The 19540-nt window shown below is 40.1% G+C and overlaps 1 protein-coding gene across 1 annotated transcript in view; it reads left to right on the top strand.

The window, feature by feature from the left end:
- The window catches only part of USP10 (ubiquitin specific peptidase 10), a 62292-nt gene that overhangs the window by 14048 nt on the left and 28704 nt on the right, over positions 1-19540 (top strand). The window contains exons 2-3 of the mRNA XM_033128144.1: positions 9617-9685; positions 16322-16382. Of these exons, the coding sequence (XP_032984035.1) occupies positions 9617-9685; positions 16322-16382 (130 nt within the window). The remainder of the gene's footprint in view (positions 1-9616; positions 9686-16321; positions 16383-19540) is intronic.

Consider the following 19540-nt stretch of genomic DNA (forward strand, 5'->3'; position numbering starts at 1 on the left):
GTGGTCAGGGGATCCAGGGGGATGTGACGGCTGAGCCAGGCACCGACAATCTGATGGTGACTGATGACGGCAGGGAGGCTTAAAGAAGGGTGGGCACCCTTACAGTGAGTGATAACGGGCAGAATACAAATATGCACAATAGTTTAGGTGGTGGTGTCTACCACTAGTAAGAGTCTTTTGAAATCTTAAAAAAAAAAAATCCCAAAGTGTGTATGTTTACATATTCAGGGTACTTAAAAATTCTGCTTATGTAAGATTAGTACTATGGTCCTCGGTTCTCCAGAGCTGTTTTTATAGGACAGCTGCCTCATCCTCCTTATTTATAGATGTGCCTCAATTAATTTGATTGGGCATGTTTTTTAAAAAAAATCAACCATATTGTGCTATAATTTAATACAGTAAATGTAACCATTTTAGTTTGTGTTTGAGTTTTGGCAAAAATATACATACACCAGGTAACTACCACCGTAGTCAAAACATGGAGCATTTCTGTTACCCAAAAAGTTCCCTCCTGCTCCTTTGCCATGAGTCTCCCCCTGGACCCAGGCAATTACTAACCTGCTTTCTGTCATTCTAGACTGTTTCCCTCTTCTAGAATTTCGTTTATGTGAATTACACAGAGTGGACCCTTCCACCTGGCTTCTTGCACTTTGCATCACGTTTTTGAGATTCATCCGTGTTGTGTGTAGGAATTCCTTCCTTTTCAGTGCTGACTAGTATTCCGTCATAAGGATGTACCTCAGTTTGTTGATCTCTTCACCTCTTGATGAACACTTGTTCCAGTGTTTGACTGTCATGAATGAAGCTGTTGACTATATTCATGTGCAGTCCTTGTGTACACGTTTTTGTTGTTTGTAGGTAAAACACCTAGAAGGGAATTGTTGGGTCACATGGTAAATGTGTTTCATTTTACAAGAAACGGCCTGGCTTTTCCAAAGCAGCTGTATTGTTTGGCATCAGAACCAGCAGTGCCTGAGAATTCCCCTTTTGTAGCCTCATCAGTACCTGGTATCCTCAGACGCCTTTCATTGTGCATCAGCTTAAAAGGAAATAACTTTTTTGTCCACAGGGACAGGAGTCCGTGTCCCTGACAGAAAAGTGAATCTGACTACAAATAGGTAGTTCTTAGTGAAATACCTTTTTTTTTTTTAAGTAAGTTTAAACAAAAAAAAGGGGGATAAGAAAGACGAGGAGAATGCCCTCTTCCCACTAGACAGAGGTAACTTATTCTGGTGGGCAGGGGAGTGGATTTTTAAAAGGTTGACCTTCCCTAATACTTTCTGGTCATATCGATGGTTTGGTTTGCCTTTTTTTTCCTCCTAGATTTAAAACTTTTGAAAGTTGATTTTTCTTTAGTGTGGCAGACTGTGTGGTAATTGTGAATGATTTTTCTCTAGGTCAAAATAGTTATGCTTTTCAAGTTTTCTGTAAAGCTTAATTCAGTTGTCTTGATGATGTTTAAATGTTATATTTAACAAATGTTATACCTTGATTATATTTAGAAATGAAAGTTGTGTTCCTGGCTGGAAGTTCTCTGGTGATAGTTAAAAACTGGAGACTAAAAACTAGTCATAGCAGTCAAGTTAAAATGTTGTCAGCCCACTGATGCCTGGCTGGTTAAACTATTGTTGTGGCGTATGCAAAGGTTATCATTCCTTATCCTAGAATTTTATTTGTAGTGGGTTTTCTCTTCTTCCTGAAGTTATTTTTTCAGCAAAGCTATTTTAAGCACCTACTATGTGCCAAGTACTGCATTGTAATTGCTGGCAATACAGAGATGAATTTAACTTGGTCCCTGTTTTTTGGTGTTTTTTATAAGTGAAAAAACTTTGTGGAGGCATAATATATGTGCAGTGAATTTCACCCATTTAAAGTCAATAGTTTGATGAGTTTTAACAAATATGTTTACTTGTATAATCACCTCCCCAGTCAAGATACCATTTCCACCCTTTCCATCACTCCCAAAAGCTCCCAGAAGTTTCCCTGTGCCTCCTTGCAGCCTGTCCTCTCTCCTTTACCCCTGGCCCCAGCAGAGACAGAACCTTAGTTGACCCTTGAACAATGTGGGATTAGAGGTGGCAACCTTTGCATAATCAAAACTCTGAGTATAACTTAACTCCCTCAAAACTTAAATTGTCCCTCAGCAAACAGTCAGCATTCTGCTTTCTCCCTCCCCTCCCCGCTGCCCCTCCCTTCCCTTTCCCCCTCCTTTCCCTACCCCTCCCTTCCCCTCCCCTCCCCTCCCCTCCCTCTCCTCCCTCGTTTCTCCCCTCCCCTCCCTCCTGATTAGCACCCAAGGGTAATGGACAGGAAAATAGATGGAATCTTGAACTTCTTCTAGGGCTATAACAGATAACATGCACTGAATTCATTCCCTAATTTATCAACTCTGTTTCATGTGATAAAATTTTTATGTAGCAAGTTATTTATTGTATAATGCAGGTTCTTTGTTATCTTGCTGTTTAGTACTAGTTTAGAGCAAAGCAAGTTAAAATTTAACTGCCATTGTGTAATGCAACTACTTACTGTAGATATGGGACTGAAAAGTTGGTAAAAGTGGCTTTCTGTTAAATGAATCTTTTCTAATTTGGAGATTCAGTTTTAGCTCAGACTCTCCATGAAAGCACTTAAAGTAAATATAGCCAACCTATTAAAATTCCCATTTTGAAAGGTGAGAGGATATTTTTTTGATAGGACTTTAATAGTCAGTATAAAATACACAACCCGCATGAAACTAGACACTAAATTGCAGTATTTTGACATTTGAATTCTAAGGAGGGAAGCTGTCTGTGGCTTCGTCATAGTTTGTCCATTTTGTTTCTCAGGACCTCTTTGCCTCAGGAAATAAAGCAGGATTCTGCTACCACCCAAGTCAGTCGACGAACAAGCCTTTCTCTGCCTCGCTCTTTTCCTTTGCCTGGTTTTGTCATTTGTAACACTGATTTGTGACTTGCAGCCCATACGCACTGTGACAAAACTACATGTCGTGATGTCCTGAACCCTAAGTTTGTCTTACACGAAGTTTATTCTCATGAGCCAGCACAGTTCGCTGTGGGTAGTGAGTGGGTGCCCTGTCCATACAGTTAAATCAGTGAAATGCCTGCTGTACATCGGCTGTTTGACCAGGGTCATCCCCAGAGGCCCCCAGACCACCCACTCCATTTTTTGAAGTGGAAAGTGCACTGTGATTTTCAGTAGATGTCAGCGTCCATCAAGTACTGGGCTGTGACCAATACAATTTAGTAAAGAAATTAAAATGTTTCTTCTTATGTAAGTATTGACCTGATTTTTTTCACTTACTGAGGTATAATTCATATACCACAGAATTCACCCACTTAAATAAGTATGTATTCCAGTGGTTTTTAGTATAGTCACAGAGTTGTCACCACCGTGGATTTTAGAACTCCAAAGACCCCATACCTGTTAGCAGTGACTTCCCCACTTACCGCTCCCCCCAACCCCTGGCATCCAGAGTCTACTTTCTGTGTCTAGGGATTTGCCTCTTCCGGACGTGGCATCATACAACAGGTGGCCCTCTGGGCAGCATGGTGTTTTCAGGGTTCATCCATGTGGTAGCCCGTGGTAGTCTGAGAACATTTCCAAACCCGTGTTTCTTACTCCTTGTTCCATCCACGAGGTCATTTTGGAACTGGGAAGAACTTCGGAGGTTATCTAGTCCAGCATCCCCTCATTTTAGACAAAATTACTTGAAACAGTGTATTAGTCCTTAATGCTTCCTCGTATCTCCCAAGTTCAGTTTCCTTGGGGTGGGAAACCAGGAAGGAGAAGACTTCGTATTTCTCCTCAGCTTCTTTTTAACTGTGACTTGGTTTCATGTCACCCTGCGAGGCTTGGCTTTGGGTCCGAACACAGGCGGTGTTCCTGGAGCTGGGGTCATACTTGTCCGACTGGCCTTGGAACCTGTGGAGTACGATGCACACACAGCAAGGTGTGTATTGATCATTGCCTTTGTATCTTAATTTTTACCTCAGAGGCTGATCTCCTATTTCTATGAGTCCTTTTGAAGGCAGAGAACTTTGATTTGATGACACCCTACATACTTGTGTTTCCAGAGATGCAGATTTGGAAGCTTGACTGAAGGCTCGTGGTGCTGTGCTCCAGCGCCCCCTGGTGCCATGCTGTAGTGGTAGCCCTCCATTTCTGCTGTCTGCCAAGTGGTGTTTCCTGTGGCCCTTAGATCTGTGGAGAGCTAGCTGTAGGTGGTGCCGGGGAACAGGAAACATCTCTCCTTCTCCTCACCTTCCTTGGCTGCAGTTGCATCCTTGCGTTCCCGTTAGCACGAACGCTGGTATTTCCAGTGTTGGCCAGCCCCTTCCCCAGGCTTTACAGACGTGGGCCCGCTGGCTCTCCGGCCTCCGAGCCTCCGATCTCCAGAAGATGAAACCCAGAGCAGCTACACTTGGGGTCTGTGCTTCCGTGAGGTGTCTTGTTTGCATCCTGTGTTGTGGGCCCCCTTATTCCTGAAGTGTTTCTTGTATCATGCCCTCCCTAGAAAGGATCAGAAAAGAACCAAACACGAGAACAGTGGGAGCCCTGAAAGCCCGAGCCGGGGTCAGCTGGAAATGAGGGGAAGCTGAGCTTTGTTCCTGGTGGTGGAGAAGACCTGCTCCACCTCCCAGGCTCACTTCCTTATGGGGAATGGAGAGGCTGGAAGGCCTTGAGGTGTGTCCCCCTGACCGCAGGCCTTTCCTGTGGGCGGCGGAGCAGTTGGGAAGGGAGCACTTGATGTAGCTTTCTTGACTTCCTTACTCGTCTAACTGATGGGGCTTGCTTAAAACCTTGGGGAATTTCCAGCTTGCCTTACAGTATTTGACACAGCTATTAGAAGAGTGGCGTGATTAACAACAATATGTAATAAATATTTGCATAAACATTTGTGCAAGGAGGTATGGCCGACAGAGGGTCTTCAGGCAGCTTCTTTTGTTTTACCCTCGCAGCACTCATTTATTGGGCATCTGTATGTGCGAGGCCCTGCACCAGGCTCGCGAAATACAAGAGAGAATAAAATGCAAGTCTCCGGTGCAGACTTAATTGTCCTATGTTTTATCTCACTCTGCTCTCACAGGACAAACTAATTCATGTGCTCAGTGGCATTTTCTTCACCACTAGATTATACATCCTAGGAAATCAGGCGCAGGATCATTTTCCTTTTTTTTTTTTAACCCAAACACAATGTTTTTTTCCGTAAAAATCGACTTTAAAATATATTTATTAGTCCTCCAGAGGAAGGAGAATGTTTCACGCTTACATAAAGAGAGGGGTAAAGGTTTTCCTCACAACTGACTGTTTTCAGCTTTAGGTTAACAAAAAAACTATTTGGAAATGATTTCAAATTTATAAAAGTTGCAGAAATAATAGTACAAGGAACATTCCCCCTCCCCCCATTTCTTCCATGAGCCTGTGGGGAATACTCATTCTACAGGGAATAGGAATCCTAATCAGAACGCCTCAGGGTGGTGAACACACTGGAGAAACCCTCCTTAATGGTTGGTACCAGCTTCTTAGCAAACCCCCCTGTTATCTCAGTCATAAAATTGAAATGACTATTTTTTATGTTGGTGAAGCATAACTGCTCACTTTCAGAAACTTGTGCATTAAGGATCGAAAATCTGATTATGGCAAGAGGACGTGATTCATGTGTATTTTGATGGAGCTGTTTATTGACACACGTGAACCAGTTAAGGAAATTTTTTTTTTTTTAATTTATTGGGGTGACAATTGTTAGTAAAATTACATAGATTTCAGGTGTGCAATTCTGTATCACATCATCTATAAATTACATTGTGTGTTCACCACCCGGAGTCAGTTCTCCTTCCATCACCATATATTTGATCCCCCTTACCCTCATCTCCCACCCCCCACAGTTAAGGAAATTGAGTTGGAGTTCAAAACAGCTCTGCCTAGCCGGTTGTCAGGTACGTTAGCATTGCATAGTTGGCACTTAGCAGTTGCTTATGGGGCCTTTCACAGGTGCAAACTTACAACTTCTTTGCCAAATGGGTATATTTGAATAGTTGTACAGTGATTTCTGTTGTTTACATTGACTTTTTACAATTAATTTTTTTGAATAGAGAAGGTATTTGAATGGTTCAGAACTGAAAACTCTGAAAAGATACACACTAAGTCTCACTCCCTGCTCCACTACCTTCACTGGGCTTGCTAACGATTACGTTCCCTTCTTGGTTCCCTTTCCAGTATCTCTGTATGAAAACACAAATAGGTATTTCTGTTTTCCTCCCTTTTTTACCCCCAAAATATTTTCATCATTTAACCGTATCTTGGAGATTTCTCCCTAACCCTTCACGAAGTGCTTCCTCATTTTTCTCCCAGTGAGTTTTTAATCAGATTGAAGGTATGTATCTGTGGATAAGTTATTGACATGAAGATGTAATAAAAGCAAATTTAAAACCTTTCTATGCTTTCTGACTGTTGGCCATGAGGTCATCCCCAGCCAACTAGTGCAGGAATGCTTGTGTGTGTTAGCTTGGGGCTACCATTCCTCCTCTCTCCCTCTTCACTGACAAGATTTTATTAAACTGTTTGGAATTTTAATTCTCTTACTGGATTAACAAGATGGCTCTTTTAAAAAGACTTAAGACTGTATATGAACTCAAATATGAAAGTATGATTAGAAGTATTAGAAGTGTGATTTAAATGAGTATTTCATTTTTATTTTATTTTCAGTTTTCCAGGAAGAAAATTTGCCTAAAGAAAATAACTAACAATCCTGTAGAGCATTTTGGGTCTCATCCTTGTATGTCTCCCCACATTCTGAATTAAAATGCACAAGGTTCTTGTCATTAATAAGATAAAATGGAGATCTTTTACGACAGTATTTCTACTATTTATACTAAAACAATGTGAGTCCAGTTTGGTGATTCTTAGTTGAGTTTTTAAATTTAGTAATTTAAATTCAATAATTTTCTGAACACTTCTTATTTTCTAATAGGCCCTTATTTTCTAATAGGCCTTTTTTTAAAAAAAAAATGCAGTCTGCTTTTTTTATCTGTCAGAATCTCTTTTAAGGATACAGATTAGAATTTTTGAAAGTTCTCTTCTGTTTCCCATGTTTGCTGTGTTTACTCATTCTCCCTTCATTTTAAATAGTAATTCTCTGTTGCTTGTTGATTACTCCTCACTTCTTTTGTGATTCTTTGGTGTTCATTCATATGAGGATTGAAATCATTAGTATTTTAAAGGCTGTGTGTTTCCTTGGCAACTGGGAAGGTCACTGTTTCTCTCACAGGCTTCCCCTGTGAATATTTCCATCTACCCCGAAAGTTCCCTTGTGCCTCTTTGTAATCAGTCCTTCCCCAAATCTTGACAACCACTGATCTGCTTTCTGTCTGTGTAGTTTTGCCCTTCAATATTGTATAAGTGCAGTCATATAACATGTGGCCTTTTACGTTGGACTGTCTCACTTAGCATGATGCTTTTGAGAGTCATTGAGTAGTATTTCATTGTAGAGATGTACCACGTTCACCTGGTGATGGACATTTGGGTTGTTTCCCGTTTTTGGTGATTGCGAATAGAGCTGCTGTAAGCATCAGCATACTTTTTTTTTGGACATAGGTCTTCATTTCTCTTGGGTAAGAGCCTAGGAGTGAGGTTGCTTGGGTCCTATGGTAAGTAACTTTATAAGAAACTGCCAAACTCTTTTCTAAAGTGACTGTACATCTGCATCTGTCAGCCATGTGGAGAGTTCCGTTGCTCCACAGCCGCACCCGCATTTGGTATCGTCAGGAATATGTCTTCCCAATCTGTGGCTGTGTTTTCCTTTTATCCTGAGTAAATTTTGAGGTATTGTATCTAGACTTAAAGATCTCTGTTTGCAGTGGGACTATGAAAGAATACCAGTCAGCAGTGTCATTTCTTCACATCCATCCCACTTCCACCTTTTCTTCTGCTTCCTTTTCACTGAAAATACCTTTCCCATTCATTGCTCGGTATGGTGCGAGTGAAGTTAGCATAAGCTTTTACCCAATGTTCAAGATGATGAGGTCAGAGCTCACTAAGCTCACAATGAGAGTATTTCCTAAATTGTTTTCACTCCATCACCTTCAATGCACAGTTTCTTTGTGGACTTTTGCAAGTGTATGTAAACATTACATGAAGATGTTTTTGTTTTTAATATATTTATAGTTTTGGTGGCTACTGCAAAAGAGCCCTCCAGATATGTCCCCCCAAAATATTGATGCATTCTTATCAAAGGTTGTGAGAGTTAGTTGGCATTTCCCCACATTTATAATAATAGTGGATAATGTACAATATATAATACTTAGTTACTGGTTATTTTCACATCTCATGCGTGTAAATTTCCCTGCAAGTTACTAGACTGTCACCTTCCTTTAAAGCAGAGGAACCACATCTCTGCTTAACCATTTTTATCCCCAGTACCAGTCATCCTGCATAGCACTTAGTAGGCGCTACATAATGATCAAATGAATGAATAATTAGTGAGTGATTCGCCTTTGCAGAAATCTAATCATACTGATTCTTGTCAGTGACTTATTTCTTGAAGCTCCAGGGGGAATATGAACTGCCAGGCACTTGTCAAACTTGTATATTTATCTGTACATAATGTTTCAATATGTTTTTGTTTTTTTTTTAAGATTTTTTTTGGGGGAAGGGGAACAGGACTTTATTGGGGAACAGTGTGTACTTACAGGACTTTTTTCCAAGTCAAGTTGTTGTCCTTTCAGTCTTAGCTGTGGAGGGCGCAGCTCAGCTCCAGGTCCAGTTGCCGTTGGTAGTTGCAGGGGGCACAGCCCACCATCCCTTGCGGGAGTCGAGGAATCGAACCAGCAACCTTGTGGTTGAGAGGATGCGCTCCAACCAACTGAGCCATCCGGGAGGCAGCTCAGCTCAAGGTGCCGTGTTCAATCTTAGTTGCAGGGGGCAGAGCCCACCATCCCTTGTGGGACTAGAGGAGATGAACCGTCAGCCTTGTGGTTGAGAGCCCACTGGCCCATGTGGGAATCGAGCCAGCAGCCTTCGGAGTTACGAGCACAGAGCTCTAACCGCCTGAGCCACCGGGCCGGCCCTGTTTCAATACATTTTTGAGATACAAAATTACATACATATTTTTAAAGATCATTCATGAGGATCATTAACGTTTTCCTTTGGATTTCCCTATCTTCCCATTTGAACCACGCTTTCTGCTTTTCTTTAGTATGTATGGCAGAGAAAACTGAAATGGAGGTAGTGACATGAGTCAGCAGAAAGGTAAATGGATGGAGCAACTGGAAATGTTTGTGAATCAAAAAAAAATTCTCCTGCAAACAGGATTCTGCTTACAAGTTTGGTGTACAAATTTGACCTGTTTCAAAATAAGCTTTTGATGAGTTGTATCCAAAGCATTTCAGAGTGTTCTTTGACAATTTGTAGAAAAGGCTAAGTAGTATTTTTGTATATTTGTAATTAGAAAATGCTACACCTAATAATCTCACTTTGCAGATCTTTGATTTGTTTAATCGAGAAAGGATCTTGGGGATTCTGGCCCAAATATTTCATTGGGTCGTTTTAACATACAGCATTTTTTCTGAAGGTATAGAATTTGTATATTTTATGTGATCAGTGATTCTCTTTTTTTCAGTATATTTTTGGAGATTTTAGCCCTGATGAATTCAATCAGTTCTTTGTGACTCCTCGCTCTTCAGTTGAGGTAAGACAAAACTTTGTTTTATTGAGTATATGTGTAGATATAATTAGTGGTTATGTTTTATTTTTTATTTTTTAATTTATGCTTTTTGATAAGGAATTTCCATGTACAGAAAAGTGCGGAGACTAATATGAGAAATGCCTGAATCCTCCAACCAGATTTGACTAATATTAACATTTTGCTATATTTATAAATAGCAAAGCATTGCATATATAGTTGAAGCCTCCATTCTACCCCTCTCCCATCTTATTCCCCTCCTTCCCCAGAAATAACGACTCTGCTGAAATTGGTAAGTATTGTTTTCTGACTGGTTTTCACCTTTTACTACATATGTGTGAATCAACAGATAGTACATTGTATTGCTTTATATGGTTTAAAATGTCACATAAAGGTTTCATACTATATTAATCATTTCTAGTTTATTTTAAACTAACATGTTCTTTAGATTTATCTATACTAATGTATTTTGTTCTTGTTCTTTGATTTTAATTGCTAAATACCATTAATTGAGCACACCACAATTTATTTACCTTTTTTTCTATTGAGGACCATTTAGGTCTTTAATTAGTTCTTCCATGATTACAAAAATGTTGGGATAAACACATTTGTCTCATGTTTCTCTGGGTTTCTCCAGGATATGTGCTAGGAATGGAACTGCTGGGTTGTGCAAGGAATAAACATGTTTAGTTTTATTAGCAACTGCTAACCTGCTTTCTAAGTGGTTTTGACAGTCTGCATTCTCATCAGCAATGCATGAGATTTTTCTCTATCGTTAAAAAACTTGCTAATTCTCAGTATAGGCATACTTAAAATTTTTGTTAATCTGCTGGGTTATAAATATATTCTCATTGTTTTAATTTACATTTCCCAGATTACAAACAGTTGAGCCCTGTTTCATTATTTTCATATGTCCACTGGCGATACAGATTTCCACTTCTGTGAATTACCAGATCTCTATACGTATCTTGTTCATCATTTTAATCAAGTGGTTTGTCTCTTACTGATTTATAGGATTAATAATCTTTGGTTTTGCGTATTACAGGTATCGTTTCCTAGCATGAGGGCTTTTAAACTTTGTATATGATGCACTTTTCATTTTTTGCTGGGTAACGGGAGTGTATTTTTTACTTTAATGTCAAATGTATTCACTTTTTTCCTCATGGTTTGTGGATTTTTGGTTTTTTAAAAAATATCTTTAAGAACTTCTTCCCTTCTCTAAGGTAATAAGGACATTTGCTTTCTTTTAAAAGTCTTATGGTTTTTGTTTTCACTTTAGTGTGTAATGCAACTGAAATGGAGGTATTGATTTTTGTATATGTGTGAGGTGGGGGTCTACTAACCCCTCCTCCATGGCAGTAGAACATGGCCCTTTCTACACCCTTTACTGAGAACTTGGCTCTTAGCTGTAGCACCATCCTGTCAGGGGACACATCTCTTTATATGCTTGGTTGACTCTGGATCCCTTGTTCTGTGGACCTTTTGCTTTATCTCTGTATCAATACCATCCGTTTAATTGCTGCAACTTTATAAACAGTCTTCCAGCAGGGCACACACCTTCTTCTTATACTTAACAAATTGTTTTGGCTTTCCTTCACTCTTAACTCTTCCTTAGGAATTCATGATATAGCACATCAAGTTACGTGAAAAATCCTATTGAAAATTCAGTTGGAGTTGTGTTAAAATGATGGATTAATTTGTAGAAGAATTCACATCTTTATGATAGTTTTCCTAACCACGGTTGTGGTATATTTCTCTATTCATTCAAGCCTTCTTTTATGTTCATTCTTTGTGTGAGTATGGTTTCTGTTTTCGTTTAATAAAAACTTAACCTGGAACATTTTTTCAGATTTATATTTTAAATGTAAATACTGTTGAAATTGCATTGAAAAGGAAGAATGGGAGAAGTAAGTATACAGTATATCAAATAAAACCTTAGTTAACTTTTAATGAAACCTAACTAGCTTTTTAAACCCCTTAATTTTAGATCCCTTCGTAAATATATATAATACAGTTATATGTTTGCATGCATATTAAAAATTAATGTATGGAATTGTTTTATTTGGTAAAATGGAGCCGGATAAGGTAATTCCTTAGAATAGGAGTCAAAAAGCCAGGCCTGGGGTCTAGCTGGGTCACATGTGACCTTGGCTTGTCTTTTATTTTTCACCTTGGCTTCTTGGATTCTAAAAACGTTTTAGAGTTATGGAGGTGGGATCAAATGAGAACATGTTGAAAGCATTATTTACGCTATACAGATGTAAGAGGAACGTCTGCGTTTGTTACTTGTTTTCTTTTTCACTTTAGAATAAAGAAAATAAAGCTTATATCAGGTTTCATTTTAGAAAATGAATAAATTCAGTGCCATCTCCATCCCTTGGGTTCATTGATGTGAACAGTTATGATTTAAGGAATCTAAGGATATGACCCAGGACATAGTGAAAGTTAAATTATATATTGTATTTCCTAAGGCAATAAAATACATCTGCATTTTAGAATTCTATAAAATAAGGATTGAAGTTTAGTGTTTTCTGATAAGAAAGCGGTTAATTAGGAAAAACAGAATCAGATCCCATATTCCCCAAGCATTAGTGTTAATTGATGTTCTACTCTATATAGTGTACTAATTATTCAAGTTTTAAATAATTTCTGTCTTTAAATCACAGTAAAATATGATGGTACTTGCCAGAACACCACAATCTAATTGCTCTTTGCGACTAAGATTTTAAGAAATGATAAAGCTCAACTTCTGTACTTTATAAAAGCTTTTCTTAGGTGTGTGCATATTTGTGGGTTTTTGAGTGCCTGTTTGCAAGTGTCAGAATAAAAACATGCATTTTCCTGTGATATGAAAGTGTAAAATGTACCATATTTCAAGTCTGAAGAGCTTGCTTCCTTTGTCACTCTGCCACTTAAACAGGCTCAGCCGTCTTGGACAATTTCCTCCGTCTCATTATGCCTTTTTCAGAAAAAAATTTGAAAATGGAGAATGCTTATTTGCCTCAGAGAAATGTTGGGAAATCATTAATGTGTGGTGTGATACTTAGTGTGTAACAAATGTTAGTGGACTTTGATGGATGCCAATGGGAAAGTTATGTGTGACTTTTTATCTGCAGAAATAATGGCTGTGTCTCATCAAAATGAGTTATAGCCAGAACTCTTAGTGTGTCTGGGCCTCTTTGAGCATGCATTGAGTTTGGGGGAGGATATGACAAGTGTGTTGTCTATCAAAATCACATGTGGTCCAATAACTCGCAAAAAGGAAATACAAGCTAATTAATAGTTATTGTTCTCAGTATGTAATTATTACAGTTCAGGGGTGTGGATTATAATAATATGTATGGCACGGACAGTTTAATGGAGTGAGGCATGGTTGGACCAGTGGGTGGGTGAGCGATGTTATCTCACTTCCACCACATAATTATTTGGACTTTTATGTCAGGTAAATTAATTGTACCTCCTACATGCACTGTTCGTACCATGTGGCATAAATTAGAATCCAGCCCTATCCCTCGTGTACTTTTTGGCTGTTAGGAACTTGATAAGGCATTCTTTTCTCTACTTGGGGGCAAGAACCTAAAACAAAATAAAATTTGAGAAATGGTAGGGTGTTCAAATGTAAAAACAGCCTTTCTACAAAAGCTTCATTCCTGTCAACTGGGAGTTATTTTGCCTCTCTTTTAGTTTGCTTGTTTGAAAGCTTGCTACTAGCAAGATAGGGCGGTCAGTAGTTTAACGGAATCAGAAAAAACAAATTCAGCCCACGAGATCTTAAATGTTAGTACACGCACAGCTCGGAGATACTGTGGGTTCGATTCCAGACCCACTGCAATAAAGCAAATATTGCAGTAAAGCGAGTCACACGAAGGTTTTGGTTTCCCAGTGCATATAAAAGTTAGTTTACACTAGTCTGCTAAGTGTGTGGTAGTATTATGTGTATAAACAGTACATACCTTAATTAAAAAATACTTTATTGGTGTACACCTGAAATCTATGTAACTTTACTAACAATTGTCACCCCAATAAGCTTTAATTAAAAAAAAATAAAACCATTACGATTGATTAAAAAACCCCACTTTATTGCTAAAGAATGCTAACTATTATCTGAACTTTCAGTGAGCAATAATCTTTTTTGCTGATGGAAGATCTGGCCTCAATGTTGATGCATTTTCGCAATATCTGAAGTGCAATAAAGTGAAGTGCAATAAAACAAGGCATGCCTATATCCAGGTTTTAAAGGTAACTTGTACCTTTTCTAAAGCTGCGCTCTAGTTGAGAAGCCAGGGTGATTTAAAAATGAATTTCTCCAACTGGGAAAAGTACAGTCTCAACTTCTGAATAACTGTGTTTTGAACACCAGTCATAATCCTGTTATTGGTGTTCAAAAATAGGGAGAGAGTGCTAATTGTTCCTGAAATTTCCCAGACTCAACATTAGAGGCAACACATACACGTCAACTAGCTACCGAATAAGAAGCCCAGACAGCACAGTACAGGCTGTCGGTAGGGGCGCTCCCACACGTGTGTGAGTGATCCAAGACAGTTATTCTGAGTGGTTTGCTGTGTGAAGAGATTTCAGAGGAGAGATTCAGGGTTTGTGAGGGTTTTTCGGACACAGAGCAGAATAAATGGTGGCAGCCCCCAAAAGGTTTTAAAACATTATGTTATCGAAGGACCCAAGTCTTGTTTTCACAAGACTGTAAGCACTATTTCAAACTACTAACGTGATTTGACTTGTATCTAATATAACTTGATTTCAGTTATTTTACATTGCTTAGTTTACATTTGTATGAGAGGTTTTATGTTTTTGCTTTGGTTTTTAAATTTTGTATTCTTATAAGTAGCTGTAGAAAGAGGAAAATGAATAATTCTTATAATTTATTCTGCTGTATATTTATTATGCCATAGACTAACCGGTATCTTACGAGTGGTGGAGGTTTTTTGAATTAAAGGTGCCATATGTCTCTAGAGTAAAACAGAATGCGCGCACACACACACGCGCACGTATTTCGTCTGGGCCAGAACTCATTCCAGCGTTCAGTAATTTCCACAATTATGCCTTTATCAGACTAGTATATCAAAAATATTTAAACACACTAACAGAAAATGGCAGTATCGATCGTCCCTGAGTGTGCTGGATGGTCTGTTTACAGATCCTGCTTCTACCACTTACTAGATTTTGTGTAAATCAAGGGAAATTAAAAAAAACCACCAATACACGTTCAGTGCCTTACAACTGTATAGCTTTCCATCACCAGGGGGCAGCACAGTGTCGTTGATGGAAAAAGAGAAGGTATTCTGTGTGTGGGAGTTTGCTGAACTTCTTTCGTGACTGCAGAGGGACACGAACCTGATTTGTGGCTTCCTCAGATGCTCCTTTCTGCTCCGTAGTTTGTGCCAGTGGTCAGTGCTGGAGCACCTGGTCTGAGTGTTTGAATGGTGTGTGGAACAGTCTTTGCACTTCAGGGGCAAGGCCAGATGTAGCCTATCTTGGCACACAGAATGCTTTCTCCTTTTGTGTCAATATGATAAATACCGGGGTGCCCCCGCGTGGTGGAAACGTGCAGCTCTCAAGGCCTGAAAGTGTATACAGTTCGTTTTGAACAGCACTGCATTTTCTTAGCTGCTTATTTGTTATAATTCTCTGGGGAGAGATTCTACTTGGTAACTTGGAGAGATAAGCTTTTATCTCTGTGATTATTGGATTGACTTGCTAAGAGTCAATTGGAGAAATCAGCTGAGGAAACCACTTAAGCCGTAGTTCTCTACAGTAGTGGGCCTGAGAACCTCATGGGTACCTCTGAACATTTCAGACTGTGGGACCTCCTGCAGGCACCGGGGCCATTGTACTGAGGCCTGCTCTGAGCAGACTTTGAAACATGCTGTGTGAGGATGTCATTGTTTTGTTCTTTTGTTCTGACTTCTGGTAGCAATTATTCATCCACTTACCCTTTCTCATCTCAAACACGTCCATTCAAACCATTTTCAACTCTTAGATTTTATGGAATAGCTAGGAAGGAGAAAACTTTGGTATATTCGTAATAGTACCTTCCTGCTTTTTGCAAAGAGGTCAAACAGTTGCCATTTTGCTTGCTCTCTTCCCAACAAGGAATGTTTTTGAAGGCACTGTATTCAAAAGGGAGCCACGATCCCCAGACTTGTTTCCCCTTGAGCTTTCTTTGCTCGCTGCCCATGCATGGGCCCAGTCCTGGCCTCTGATGGCTATGCAGACTTGTAGTGCATGTGGTGCAGATGGTCCCTGAGAGTGATCGTTACTCGTGGACAAAGACAGGTGGCTGTGGGGTTTATGGGCAGTCACTAACCGCCTGTGATGCGAAGGATCTGCTGTAAGTATTTTGTTGTAGCTGATTTCCATGTCCAGTGGAGTCCATTTTTATTTTTTGCTTCATTTTTGGATCTGGTTAATAATAATAGATATTTAAAAGCATTCGTATGGTATTTTTTTCTTAAATGAAGATGATTTAAGTTTACTGTCTCTCCATGTAGTATTTTGGTAAAAAATGACATCATGAGAAGAAGTTGTATGGATAGAGTTTTAACGAAATGTTGCTTTAATAAATTAGTATGTGTCAGATTTTAACATTTTGTTGGATTAAAATTTGTTTTCCGGTTCCCCGTGCAGCTTCCTCCATACAACGGAACAGTTCTGTGTGGTGCACAGGCTCCAGATGAACTACCTGATGGTAAGCTAGTTCTCCCCTTCGTTTCCCTGAGCTGAATTCTGGCCGTATGTGCTGGGTGGGCAGGCTAGCTGGAAACAGTGTTTTCCGGTTTGTTCATACTTTGTGAATAAACATTCCCGTACGGCTTGATGTTTTTGTTCTAAACTATAGCAACTTGCATCACTGAACCACTTTGACTATTGAATTAAAGTCTGTGCTTCAGAGTGTCAGGCGTTGAAGGTTTAGTTAAGGAAATAGTTGTTCAGTTCTATTTTTTTCTTGCCAGTTCTCAGTGGAACAGGTATGTTCTTTATAGCCGATGCTCTTTGTCCGAGTTGTGAAGCCTCAGTCCGGTTGCGGAGGCTGCTGGGCCCCGAACTGGTGCGTGTCTGAGCATGTGCCCCTGGCGCCACCCCTCAGTGGCAGCTTGAAGCTGTTGTTCCTGCAGCTCTCGTTCATCTCCCTGTCTGTCGCTAATGCTCCTGGGAATTCAGGTAACCTTCTCGCCCCCTAGTCTGTTTTTGTTTTTGTTTTTTTGTTTTTTTGGGGGGTCTCTTGTCACAGACTCTGAGCTGATTAGTGGAGATGGTGCTTTTTGCAATATAACGATGTTGTATCGTTCAAGCTCCGGGTGTTTAAATAACAACAAGGTCCCACTGCACAGGTCAAATCCCACTAGACCATTTTTCAGTTTGGATCATGTCAAAGGCCCTGGCTGGCCTTGGAGAAGCTGAAAGCTGGACCTTTTCTTTGAGAGCCAGGGATTCGGCTCCCTGTTTCGTTAGCATGGTCAGACCTGTGAAAGGGGTTTGCATTATAATTTAGGCTTAAATATAAACCTTGAAAAGACTATCCATACTTTTTTTTTTATCTATAGTAAAATCAGAAAGTGATTATATCTAAAATTGCTGACAGTTTTATAAGAAACAGTGATGTTGGAGCTCATAAGGAAAAGAGCAATTCTAATGATGGCTTAGGATGAGACTAAAATAAACAAAGTTAGAGGGACCCCAGGCCCTTGCCCCACTGCCCAGCCTCTGGAGCAGCTTTTTTAAAATTGGAGTCAGTGGATTTCTCTGTGTCCATGCACTTTGCATATAGTAAGCATGCTGTAGATGTTTACTCGGTGTTTAAAAATGTTTCCTTATTTTCCCGTTCACGTTATGCCTTTCTTTCCAGTTCAGGCAGTTGCCCACCGTCCTCCCAGTGAGTGGCATAGGCAGAGATGGGAGGCTTTGTGAACTCCGCTGCCAGCCTCCAACCCCTCAGGGTTCTGAGTCCACCCACCTCTAATCCGTATTCTCCTTCCTTTCTCGTGTCACAGCCCCTCCTGCCAGGCTGTCATCCCTGTTCAGCTACTGCTCCTTGGCTCTTTTTCTCTGTTCCCTCCTCTCTTCCCACAAGTTCATCACTTAACTCTGAAAACACAGCTGGAACCCAGTCACCTGCTTGCACTGTTAGTGACAGGCCAGCTTAGAGGCCCCTTTTTTCTGCGGCCTTTTCTGTTGTCTTTCTGTGTTTCCGTTACTTTTAGTTCTTTTAGTGCCTATCCTACTGCACAGTAAAGCCTCCTGTACAAAATGCCTGCTGTAGGGGAGCAAAATTTGCTACCCCCAAATATGCCATTTTGGCATATTGGTTATTTTGAATTAAGTTACTTGAGAAAGAACTGGTGCAAGGACATTCCAACCCTCCTCTCTGTCCCGCTGAAAGCTGGAAGTAAATCTCCCATGTGAAAGGTACCCTCCTTGCACTAAGAGGAAATTATCTGCAGAGATAGGAAATTCAGGGCTGAGAAGGCTGTGTAAACAAACTCTGTGTACTTTCTTCACTGGTTAGTACCTAAGCCTAAGATTCTTTATCTTGTCAGCTCTTCACAAATTTATTATTTCTTTATCTAAAAAGTGTAAAAGCTGCCTGCTTTGGTCATTTCTTTAGGTCCCATATCTGTGAGACCTCTGTACATAAGAAATTAAACTTGATTTTTCTATTAATCTGTCAGTGTACTATTTAGAGCAGCCGAGGAACCTAGAAGGGTAGAAGGAAAATTTTTTTCTCCCTGACACTCCTCTTTAGACTGAGTTCAACTGTGGATGGCAGGGACCATAATTCTTTTCTGTGTGTTTAGCAGCTGCATAGTATCTGGAATGTTATAAACCCTCACTGTGTGTTTGGATTAATGATTTACAATGATTTGTTCTGTCTCCCACCACAGTCAACTACAGCAAGCCCTTTGCAGGGGCTCCTTATCATAGCATGCTTTTTTATACCTTTGCCTTTTTTAGTCAGTTCCTAAAGCTTGAAATAGCCTGTACCCCCTATTTACCCACCCCCAAATCCAGCTATCCTGCCAGTTCCACTGACCTTTCTGTAGTTTCTGATCAAAACTGATTTTTTTGTTTTGTGTCCGAAACTTCTTTGTGTAAAGCTGTTGAGGCCTTATCTTTCTCTCCCCTGCCATTTTCAGTCCAGTGTGTTTGTCTCCCTAGTAAATGGAACTCCCTGAGGCAGAGACTTTGCCTTACTACTCTCAGTACCCATCCTTCCCAGCCCCCAATAAGCACTTTACACACAGCATTGAATTGACTTGCTGAGAGTTAATTGGAGAAGTCAGCTGAGGAAGCCACTTGCGCTTCCCTACATTCGTGGGCATGAGAATCCCCTGGTTGCCTCTGAACATTTCAGACTCCAGGGGCCTCTGGGGCCATTGTACTGCCAGTGCTGCTCTGAGCAGACTTTGAGAAACACTGTGTGAGGATGTCATTGTTTTATTTGAGCTGATTTTCCTTCCTCTAACCAACCCACTGCCTGTCTGACACGAGTGTTGAGTTCCCATGTACCCAATATATTGATTGGGTTATTTCAAGCATGGGTTTGTAGGACTTCTTCCACCTGCCTTCCAGCCTGACAGATTGGGCTTTGTCCTGACCTCTCTGCCATAGAGTGTGATGCACACGTGTGTCCACGACGAGTGTTCCTGGACAAGAAAAGGAACTGTTTGGGGTAGGAATCTGCCTTCCAGTGATATGATCAGACGCTGTACTGGGTAAATGTTTTGATAATAACCACAGCATATTGTAATGGTTCCATTAATGTCACATCACGTTCTAGAAGGTTTTATGCTATGATAAGATTAAGAACTGAGATGTGGAAGGCACTGTGTCTACTGGAAATAATCA

This window comes from Rhinolophus ferrumequinum, chromosome 15, assembly GCF_004115265.2.
Source record: "Rhinolophus ferrumequinum isolate MPI-CBG mRhiFer1 chromosome 15, mRhiFer1_v1.p, whole genome shotgun sequence".
Lineage (NCBI taxonomy): Eukaryota > Metazoa > Chordata > Mammalia > Chiroptera > Rhinolophidae > Rhinolophus > Rhinolophus ferrumequinum.